Source organism: Salmo salar, chromosome 06 (assembly GCF_965601325.2).
Source record: "Salmo salar chromosome 06, fSalSal1, whole genome shotgun sequence".
Lineage (NCBI taxonomy): Eukaryota > Metazoa > Chordata > Actinopteri > Salmoniformes > Salmonidae > Salmo > Salmo salar.
In genome coordinates this window covers 15,975,488-15,987,812 of record NC_138296.1, presented here as the reverse complement: position 1 = coordinate 15,987,812, position 12,325 = coordinate 15,975,488, and the positions used below count along the sequence as shown (strand labels likewise).

The 12,325-nt window shown below is 37.5% G+C and overlaps 1 protein-coding gene across 1 annotated transcript in view; it reads right to left on the bottom strand.

Moving 5' to 3' along the window:
- LOC106606381 (BAH and coiled-coil domain-containing protein 1) overlaps positions 1 to 6,590 on the bottom strand; it is a 302,712-nt gene extending 296,122 nt beyond the window's left edge. The window contains exons 1-2 of the mRNA XM_082976139.1: positions 6,366 to 6,590; positions 3,159 to 3,477 (exon numbers count right to left, since the gene is read on the bottom strand). Coding sequence (XP_082832265.1) covers positions 3,159 to 3,330 — 172 coding nt within the window. The 5' untranslated portion in view covers positions 3,331 to 3,477; positions 6,366 to 6,590. The remainder of the gene's footprint in view (positions 1 to 3,158; positions 3,478 to 6,365) is intronic.
- Between the last annotated feature and the right edge of the window lie 5,735 nt (positions 6,591 to 12,325).

Here is a 12,325-nt window from a genome sequence, read left to right as displayed (position 1 = left end):
GTAGCGCTCATGAGCCAAAACAGGTCCCTGAAAACTGTGCACAATTGTGTATTACATCATCCATTTGGTATGACGTTACGTCCTGCAATAAAAAACATTTGTATAATCCTGTATGATATGTAACCAATTCCAATTTGTACAAAATGTTACAAATTTGTAAGTGCTTAAGAACCCATTCAATCTGCTTAAATGATAAATGCATGATGGTATTGTCTGTAGCTGTGTGAAATATGTAGCTCTGTCCTGTTCAGGTTATTCAGTAGAAGTCCCTACACACTGATAAGAGAGCATCTAGATGCATCATCAACAAATCACATTTTATAAATCACATTTTTTTTACATCAGTTTTTTTCATACTAATTTATCAGTTATACTCAAATTCTCATCCAATAGGTTGCTTTATGTGTTCCAAACATCAAAGGATCAATTCTGGTATCAAAATAATAAATCAAGACAACAACAAAAAACCATACAGTAACAAATCAGTGGATTTGTGAAATGACTTAAAAACAATCTGGTGTTAGTGAAATCAATGAATAGTAAAGCTGAATGCTAGCCATCTTTAACGTTATGTAATTGCCAAGATTTTGTGATTTATTGCAAGAATATCTTAATGCACCTGTTCAAAAACGTTGGCTGGATCCGATGGTGTTTCTAAATGGGCCTACAACTGTCGATTCTTTCCAACAACCTTCCATCAAAATCAATTAGATTGAGTCGTTGACGAATAACCCAGCAAACTGAAATTGGTTCTGTGAACGTTCCCAGAACATTCATTAGGGCTAAATGACTATAAAATGAGGTTGCCCCAAAAGTTCTAATATACAAAAACTTGCCAGTTGTGCTGATGATTATACAATGTTTGTATAAAGCATTCACCCGATGTTGCACGAACGTTCCCAGAACACATTTTGTTATTACATTACCTGGAAACCTAACAACAACATCAGGGGAATGTTCTGTGGTGGTTGTTACAGATTAAAATATTTTGTTATGAAAAACATGATTTTTATGTTTTGGGATGTTATCATTCTAATGTTAGATAAAAACACTAACTAGAACTTAATGTAGAACGTTAGCTAAGGTCCTAGGAATGTTCCCAGTTTACTGGGAAGAGATTGGACCCAGTGGGCAAAAATGCCTAACATTTTCAAATTATGGATTTTGCCAGGAACTCCACATGAGGTGCACACCAACTGGTTATCAATGAGAGATTGAAAAAACACAATAGGTAACTTTACAAATTGTAAAAATCAACTGACAAAAGTATAATACATCAAAAAAATATATGGTTTGCCTTTTTTCCAAATCACTCTCCCTCCCTTCAACCACTGCACTGTAGCTGTTGTCTATGTGGTTGGGGGGAATGCCAGGAAAACCCCTAGAGCACCAACCAGGCATTCACAGACATACCCAGACCTGCTGCCATATTGCCCTTTATAAGAGCTAACCGCGTCACAATCTCCTGCAAAGGCCAGGAGTGCATGCCTGACAGACAGACGGGAAGAGGCATCGTGAGCCCCTTGTCAACAAATGTATATTGATTTTGATATAATGTATACAGTGTGTGCAGTACATTATATAAAAAAAACATATTTGTATTAGATTTGGTGTAATTGCTATAATCAGATGTCATTTCGACAAATGACACTGTACTAGAAGAGCATAGCAGGATATTTAAATCAACACTATGGGGGACTCCAAAATGCAACGTCTCAGCATAATTCAGAAACAGGGAAATAGTAGGGGAAACGATGACTCAGCCTTTGCCAAATATGAATCAAATATTCAATAACTTCTATAGATGATTTAATTATTTAACCATACCCCGCACCTGCCTGTAACATATAAGAAATATGGTGCTGTTGTCCTTTATGGTGACCCCAATGACCTTAAAGTTGCAAGTGGGTATATCATCTAATGACAATGAATATTTGTGAAAATTGTGGAAGCATTAATGACAACAACAACAAAATATTATATGAATTATATATGTTATGCAGTTTAATGTCTAAATCCAACTATTTTGTGGTGTTGTTCCACTGGACACAGACGTCAATTCAACTTCTATTCCACATTGGTTCAACATAATTTCTTGAAATGACGTTGAAACAACGTTAATTCAACCAGTGTGTGCCCAGTGGGGTCTCCCCAAATTTTGATAAGCTCCTCCCATACCCTAAAATGTAACTTGTGTGAATATGAACTTCTAACGTTGCACCTTCCCCATGTTTTGGTTGTCCCTATATAATACAGTTGGTCGTCCAGTGGGAACACGCGCGCACGAATCCACGCACGTAGGCACTCCATGTTGACACCGGTGCCTATTTACATGCAGTACACTTCGATAATAGATACCTAAGTCACTGATGCATGCACTGCGAATGCCCGATATAGAAGGAGGATTTTCCCGCGGCTATGCCTATATGTCTGGTTACATACATTAGACCCCCCTTCTGTCGCCGTACGCACTTCCGTGAACAGTGAACGCCCAGGCTTTTGTTCGGGTGCTTGCCATCAACCACAGCAGCATGACACTCATGAATATCACTCAGAATCACCAGCATGTCATTGAAGAAAAATGGGAGGACGCCGGAGAGCTGCGTAAAAAAAACGTGCATTTGGTAAAAACGACCAATTGTCTCATTCATTAGACCACAAGGTTTAAATGAAATAGGCCGCAACAATAGGGTACAATTGACTCCACAAAGTTACCACATTTATTACATGTGGCCCATTAAACCAAATTACAATTCACCCAATCAACATCAACAAATGGTGAAGTACAGTAGCAGACATTTTGTTTACAGTAGCCCACAGCGTGTGCGTAATAGAACACCACGGATTTGTAATATGTGCTTGCTTTACATATGCATGATGCAGCCTAATATAACCCGGGGTTTATAAAACCACTAAAACAACATGAACAAATCATGTAGTGTAAATCATAATTATACCGCAAAATCATTCTGGACATATTTTGTGCAAAATTCGTTAGTAACGTCCCTTAGCTGCCAACCTCGCGAGCTAATTTAATTATCTGGCGCAATGCATGCAGGAAGATTGGGGACATTTGGCACAAATTCGATGGACTAATATATTTTCATTGTGTTCAAAATGGTCTATGGTGAAACAACACGTATATATATTTTACCAACCTGAATGCGGAGCCATTGGGATGTGAGAAGGGTAGTATTTTCCTGAAGGGAAATGACCGCCATGCTGTACTGAACTGTGGCCGGTGGAGGCGATCCGAGAGGCGGCGCGGTGTACCAACGCGCCCCGCTCCGACAGGAGGTGGGCAGGCGCAGCAAAATCCCGTCCCTCCATACTGGCGAAAGGTGAATAATCCGAAATCCAGCGGGGAGACCAAGATAATCAAATGCAATCCATATAATAATCCTTTATAGGTCTAAGTATTGCATTTAGTTGGTCGAAGGCTTCTCCAGCCAAAAACGTAGCCCCGAATCATCTTTTCTGCAAGAAATAAAAATGAAAAGGGTTTTGATTGACAGAGAGAATGTTTAGAAAATGATAACATTCTAAAGGCCTACAGTTGTTGATGTCATATGCTGGAATAGCGTTACTGTGTTATTTGCCTTACTGTTCTATACAGTTATACATGTCACAGGCTGCTTAAGATATTCAGGACTATTATGCAGAAGCAGTGAACGGTTGAGACAAAAGCGTTGTTCAGTCTTCCCTTCCTTGAGGGAGTGTAAACGCTGCAAGAAAACAACACGGGATCAGCAACAATAAGAACAACCACCCAAATCTTTGTTTTCTACAACCGTATACGACGGACCAAGGGTTTAATGCGACTGACAGGCAGGCCTATAGGCCTACTGAAATCTCTATTGATTATGCTATTGAGGGAAAGGCCTTCCTTGATGTAGCACTGAACCCGTTGGAGCCTGGTTTGAACACATCAGGTCTCTCTGTAGTCTGTTCAAGGTCTTACTTTGTGCACTGAGGGCTGTAAATGTCATAGCCCATACTTGTGTTATTTTATTCATACCTTATCGTACAGTTCATCAGAACAATCAATACATTGACTTTTGTCAGCTGTCAATTTTGGCAAATAGTGTTTAATCTGTGGAGACGTGCATTTAGCACATTTCATTAGATAAATTAAGAATTATTGGGACAAGGACATGCTATTGATGAACTAAATGCATGATTTATAAGACAGAATGCTCAAACCGCACAAAATGAAGGATTTTTTTATTTCCAATTGATTATGCCTAAATGTGCATTAATATCTCTAGGTGAACACTGCTCCCTCCTGATCATATGGTCTTCGACTATTCAACCATAATACAGGCATGTTCATTATTAAAAATAAATGTATAGTTGATCATGTATATTTATTCGGCTCGTGTCAAAATGCTGGTCTATGCATAGGCCTAACAATGGGATAGTCTTGGACGGTCCACGCTTGACTGTAACGGGATTATTTTCACGTATGTGAAATATCTGCGAAGTAATTTTACTGAAACCCCCATGTGAAAATTATACATCAAAATGCACGTCGTCCGAAACGTCGTTATCAATTAATCAAGAACTTGTGCGTGTCCAAACTGTCCATGCAAATAGCTGCTCTCCAGCTCCTCATCTTTCGTGACCCATTTACGCTTTTATTTCAGGTAATCAAAGAGTAGCAACCCTAATATAACCTCTAGCCTTTAGGCTACTGCATAAATACAATATAGCCTATCACTCGAGCTTTCTCTCTCTCATTATAATCAAGTACAAGAGCATGTAATGTGTATAGGGCTAAACCAATATTCCTTCATCTGTAAAATGCTATACATTGGTTATTTTCTCACTTTATTAATTGACTGTACAAGGATAAGTAAACAGTGCAGCCTAGCCAGCTATTTAAAACAATATTTGCATGGACATTGGAAGTATTGGCCAAATATTTTAATTAATATAAATCCCTATGTATAAATGCTGTTCAAGTTTCTTCATCGTGAAAGGTTTGATTTTGACATGAAAAATGCTGAATCCCCCAAATTCTAGTACTAAAAATCCAAGGTGAATGACGGTGGCGAAGACTGTCTTTGTCTCCACATTTAAACTGCTTGCAGTCAGCCATTAGCCTTGCTACAGTCCTTCACCGGGCTGATATAAAGTCATAAACCGCCCGCCTACATGTGTTTGACGACTAAAACACGACTATTTAAGAACAACCTGATTGCAAACCTATATTACCTTTTAGAAATGCGAAGACGCCACGGCTATTTGTGGCGAGTGGGCTATGACCATTTTTATTACAGCGTAATAGGGGAAACGCTTTGTGGTTGGTAGCCTAGCTTACTACACAAAGCTGTGTCGGACTCATGCTATGTGAATTTATTCACGAAAACTATCTTGTTTGCTAACAGGTTCAAATGATCGACGCTAATAATTCAGTCGCATTGCATATTTCATTTGCGGAATCCGTTCGGACACAGGAACTCGGATGATAAATCAAATGATCTTTTATTGGGTCGGATCATGCTGCGGGAGAGGCGCCCATCCACGTCAAACCTGGCGGGGTGGGAATACGCCATAGCAGGGCAACGATTGTAAACATTATTCCCTATACAAATACCACCACGGCGTGGAGGCTATGTTACTGATCCTACATAAACTAAATTGACGGTTGAACAATTTAGAATGATTTGCCAACAGACAATCGAGGTAAATACAAAAATAAATACATGTTAGAGCGGCCATGTAACATGAAATAGGGCGAATTCATATAATATCAGGTCTCCTGTAAAATAAACGACTCAAGCAACTATAATGATTACTCATTTACAAATTGATTAAATGCGTCGTCGATCAATAAATCTCGACCTAACCGATTATGCCGCTACATAATGCAGTTTTGTCTTTGTAAAATAAAAATGTAGGAAAATAAACTGTAGTCTATTCGGTAGATCACCTCATGCCAATTGCAAATATATACTCTAAATATAATTATTGTGTTATAATAATAATAGTTTGGGCTAGGCCTATTCATTTGGTTTTAAATAACGCCAACCGCATAATTAACATTTTAATTTTAAAAGCCAGCCCATAAATAGATATGCGCACAAAGCCTCATATTTACATACATTGAATTTAGACATTGCATGCAGAATTTAATATTGACCTAGCATACACTTGCTTGCAATTATTACACTGTTATAGCCTAGGTGTGTCATACTGTAATTGTGTTGTTTATAAAAAATTACCTGGGCTTTTGTAGAATTGTTACATACATGAATTATTTAGTTATTAGGCCTGTCATTTCAAATGTTGTGTTCGTGGTCGACATAAAGCCATGGTTTAATTTGCTAAGATCAAGAAAATATAAAATACAATTTACTTACTGGTATGTTAAATCCTTGCATAACAATAAATTAGGAAATTAAAAAATAAAGGGGAAAAAATACAGACCAAAAATTACGTTCATTTGGACAAAAGCGTGTGCCTACGGTTACATCCTATAGGTTTTCATTTGGAGCTGCGCAGTACGTCGTTCAATCTGCTGAAAGCACCGGGATTCGGGCTTCTAGACTACAGAATCGAGGCTCGGATCTCCGAACAGCAATTCTCTTTCCCAGTGCACTGATCAGCTCGTGCCTCGCATCTCGGGGAGGGTAAACACATTCGCCCATTGGCCGGATACCTACATGCTAATGAGCTTGTGCCGCTCGCCCGGGGACACACGAGATGTTGATTGGCCCATATCAAGAGCCAATAGTGTAGCGACTGAACAAAGTGATGCGCGCCAGATTTAAAGTTTTACAGTGGGCTTTTTACATGTAGGTTTTAGCATTTCAACATTTGAACAAATAGACATACATCCACAAGACCACCGCTAATAATAAACATTTTCACAATAAAGCCCTGTTGTTTGAATCAAAGCAATTTAGGCTATTAGACTAATAAATATAATAAATAATTAGAGAACTTGTTCAGTATTTTAAATGTTAAAATGTATACTGTAGTTGTCCCTTATGATGTTTCTGTCTGTAAGTAATTAAGTAATTTGTCATTCTGGACGTATCTGTAGTTTTCAGAAATTACACATTGTTTTATTAACACTTTTATCAACATTTTGAATGAGACAAGCATGCACTGTCTATCTAGTTATTATGATAAACCTTTTTCTTGTGTCCAAAATACAAATCTCCCTAAAATCCTTACATTCAAATGCGCATTTAAAACAGTTAAATCAGGCATATTTTGTAATAAAATAATGTATTAAAAATGTCAGTGCCTCGTGGATGGGAACACATTGGTGGATCAATAGACTAGTTGTTCTGATCAAATATTTGGAATAAGGATGTACAATTACGAACGGTCTATATCTTTACGTCTACTACTCAATAATAACTCCTATTTCTGCCTGAAGTGTCTATGAGCACAACAATGAGGTCAGAGCTTTCATGTTGTCACAACTTCAGATAGAAAAGTGTTTCTTCAAAGCATGACAACATGCCTTAAATGCTTATTTTGCAGGGCTATTATTTCAGAAGGTTATGGGCAGGTGTGTTTAGTTCAACCACCTGCGTTGGAAGAAAAACTATAGAAGGCATCATCAGAGTAACATGTGAACATTTCTCCTGTATTTATTATTATATATAAAGGGTTTAAAAACGAGTCCCAATCAATATACGTTTTGATTGGCTGGCACATTGCCAGAGCATTGTCACTCACAGAGTGTAAACAAGAGTCTCATTGGCTGCTGTCCAGTCCGCATTGGGCTGTCTGAAAAAAGAAGAAGCAATAACTGGCCCTGCGGTTTCAAGGCGTCCCAGGGTTAGATGATGAAAGGAGATAAGACGAGACTGTTTCAAGGCGCTCCATACTCGGACCCCATTCGCCCTCGAGCCATATGAGTCAAACGTGAATCAAAGGGAATACGGCGGGCAGGAAGAGGGGAAGTTAAACATTATATATATTTTTAAATTAGGTTATATTTCGGATAAATGCGATGCAACGATGGTTTAGCAGTAAACGTTTTGAGACAACCGCCGCGAATCACCAGATGATTGGAATACAGCGAGTAGATATAGCGTCTCATAGAGAAAGAAGTGAAACAGCGAGCCCGGAGTCCCTCCTCTCGGAGTTTCAATGGAGAAAATGTAAATGGACCCTTTCACCAATAGGCCTATTTAACAACTAGAAATGTTGTGGCTGCTTGAGGTTTGTCGTATATAGTGTTAAACAAATAGCTGTGCTTGCGAAAATACCGCTTGTTATCTTCTGTAGAAATAATATTTGGATGATCACCACGTAGTTAACATTAAAACGTATTTTGCAATAGCCTTCAATAGATCAGTCGCTGTAAAATGAGAGTAGTATCTATAGCCAAAGCCTACACTCCGCGATCACTGAAATCTGTTGGGATCATTTGTCTGAAAAGAAAACCAGTAGCCTATGCGAGGGAAAGGCATAGTCTGCAACTGTAGACTCTGAAAATGTAAAATATATACGATTGTGCAAAATTGTGTGACTCTACTGCAATAAAATGTGTGTGTACATACTGTAAAATAATCAAACAGGAGCAAATATGTTGTGTTTACGTGAGATAACTTTATTTACATGAGACAATATCTAGGCTATAAATAGAACAAAATTTACATTATATTTAATGATGCACTGTATCTTACTTTAAGAATATACATTTCCATAATTAAGAGTCATCTAATTTATCAAAGACATTTAGATGTTTTGTATAGTTATGGAGGAATCATATACATTGAATACTAATGTTGTTATCTGTATTTTCTTTATTATTTTGCTATTTTATTGTTTACATATACAGACAATACATAACATTCATCTTGGTCACCGTGGCAATAAAAAACAGACCGTTATTTTTGACATACATCATTGCAATATTGATTAAACCTAGACCTGCGACTGAACATTAGGTGGGATTGTGGAGGAGCATGGTGTTGATTCTGAGAACTCATCACCATGGTTTCTCTAGGTCGGTGACCCCTGAACTATGGCGACGGCCTAGTTACACCAGTATGCATATGGTAATGGTAGTGGGAAAAGTAAACAGATATTTTACAAGACTGGGACTGGTTATAACCCGTTATTACACGATACGTAAAAATAAATATATACATAAATTGATTCATATTTATTGTTTGTTGCAACATGTGTAACGTAATATGTAATTCATTATGATATAGCCATAAATATTCGGTATTTGTAGATATCCATTGGCTACCTGCAGTTAGCATGCAATTTCAGACTCATTAAGGAATGTACCTCGAGGTAAAATGCAAGCAAGACAAATCGATTAAAACTATCCAGAATATTCTACATTTTACTCAAACACCAATTTGACTTAAAACCAAACCGTTCACACCTGCCTCAGAATGGATTTGATTTTAATTCAAGTGGATTTATTCAGTCACTTTCATGCCCAGTCCATCAGGACAATACGGAATTGTAGTCCTTATTCTACAAAATGTCAAGTAGACTTGCTTAATACTGAAATGTGCATTTAGAAGAGATATGGTGGGCATTGTAGTGCTTCATCTCATTATAGCCTCTTTACAACTGTGTGTCCGCGCGTACAGGTTGAGAGCACGTTATGGGAGAGGCTGTGGCCAGTCCCAAAATTCACCACGCGCTCGCGCAAACATAGGTCGACACATGCACACGCTCACACACGACAAGTGTTTTCTCTCTCCCGTATGAACCGTGTGCCAGTGTGTGCTGCGCTGCCCTATAGCGGGGCACATTGATACTAAATGCGGAGTGACTGATTTCTTACGAAGGATATTGTCCCTGGTCTATGAAGCCGGCTCTGATTGACAATCTCTCCACCTCCCATCCACATCCAACCAAGGGAACAGGCCCCTTCGTAGCCGTGCACGTAGTGGACACAGCAGCCCATATACCCAAAGATGTTTTGCAATGCAAGACACTTGCTTTTTATATCCAGGAGGCAAATTATGATACATACAAGATAATGTAATAAAAAATAAGCACGTGCAATACACTGTTAAGAATAAAAAATACACTGTTAAAGCTGTAACACCTCATGCTTGTCATAGCGCATATAGGCGTAACACACGAGGTGCAATGTCTGTCTGATAAAGGTACGCCTATACAAGGTGAAATGATCAGTCCCTGCAATGTGTATAGGTTGCATTGAAACGATTGCCTAACAACGTCCTTGTTATTCTTAAGAATATTGTGCTAAATATGTTCTGCTCATGCATTAATAATTAGTGATGTAGGCTATAGGTCAATAAATCCCAGTAAAAACCTAAATATATCAAAATCATAAGAAAAAATAAAGACAAATTGACATTACTAGGCCTACAGTACATTCAGAAAGTATTAATACCCCTTGACTTATTCCACATGTTGTGGTACAGCCCGAATTCAAAATTGATTTAAAAAAAATAATAATTCTCGCCCATCTACAGAATGTGTAAATTCTTAGACATTTTTGCAAATTTATTGATAATGAAATACAGAAATATCTAATTTACATAGGTATTCACACCCCTGAGTCAATACTTTGTAGAAGCACCTTTGGCAGCGATTACAGCTGTGAGTCTTTTTGGGTAAGTCTCTAAGAATTGCACACCTGGATTGCGCAATATTTGCCAATTATTCTTTTAAAAATTCTTCAAGCTCTGTCAAGTTGATTGTTGATCATGGCTAGACAGCCGTTTTCAAGTCTATCCATAGAGTTTCAAGCCGATTTAAGTCAAAATCGTAACTAGGCCACTCAAGAACATACATTTTCGTGTTGGTAAGCAACGCCAGTGTAGATTTGGCCTTGTGTTTTAGGTTATTGTCCTGCTAAAAGGTGAATTCGTGAATTAGTCTCTAGGATTTTGCCTGTGCTTATAGCTGTATTCCGTTTTGTTTTATGCAACAAAAACTTCAATATTATTACTTAAGTGCCTTGTTGGGAGACAGGATGCATGTTTTGGAATATTTTATTCTGTACAGGTTTCCTTCTTTTCACTCGGTCAATAAGGTTAGTATTGTGGAGTAACTACAATGTTGTTGATCCATCCTCAGTTTTCTTATATCACAACCATTAAACTCTGTAACTGTTTTAAAATCACCATGGTTGAAATCCCTGAGCAGGTTCCTTCCTCTCCTGCAACTGAGTTAGGAAGGATGCCTGTATCTTTGTAGTGACTGGGTGTATTGATACGTCATTCAAAGCCTAATGAATAACTTCACCATGCTCAAAGGGATATTCAGCATCTACTTTTTAATGTTTACACATCTACCAATTGGTGTCCTTCTTTGTGAGGCATTGAAAAACATCCCTGGTCTTTGTGATGGAATCTGTGCTTGAAATTCACTGCTCGATTGAGAGACTTTACAGATAATTGTATATGTGGGGTACAGAGATGGGGTAGTCATAAAAAAGAATGTTATCCACTATTATTGAACATGGAATGAGTCCATGCAACTTATTATGTGATTTGTTAAGCACCTTTTTATTCCTGAACTTATTTAGGCTTGCCATAACAAAGGGGTTGAATACTTCTTGATTCAGGACATTTCAGTTTTAAAATGTGTTATTTATTTCTAAAATGTTCTACAAACAAAATTCCTCTTTGACATTATGTGGTATTGTGTGTAGATCAGTGACACAAAGTCTCAATTTAATCCATTGTAAATTCAGGCTGTAACACAACAGAATGTGGAAAAAGTAGAGGTATGAGAATACTTTCTGAAGTATGTCTGACACTATTGATCATTTGAGTTTCATTCCAAAACGCTATATACCCATTTTCATAAATGTTGGTAAAGGATCTTTTATTGTTTAAAGAACTTGTGAAAGAGATTGGTGTTTTTTCACTATTTAATCACGTCATGGGGTTGTTCAATGACAGACAGTCTATTACTTCATGGTCTCATTTCTGAGAGACAAATATTCATGTTTTTTTTTGGAAAACATATATCTGCCTCACTGTCAGAGAAATAAGTAAACTGCTTTTTGCTCAATTTTTTTATGTATTAATGACTGTACAAATGATTCAATTGTGACATCACTATTTAAGTAATAATACTAAAATGAATCAATACAGTAATATGAGATCTGCATTTAAAACATTTACATTTGACATTTTAGTCATTTAGCAGATGCTCTTTGGCAGAGCGACTTACAGTAAGTGCATTGCTCTTAAGATAGCTAGGTGAGACGACCACATTACAGTAAAATATACACTATATGAACATTCCATTCCAGCTAAACAGTGGATATATAGCGTTTAGCATTTTAATACACATTTTAATACACATCTAAAATCTGAGAACAGTGATATTTTACACACAGATGAAG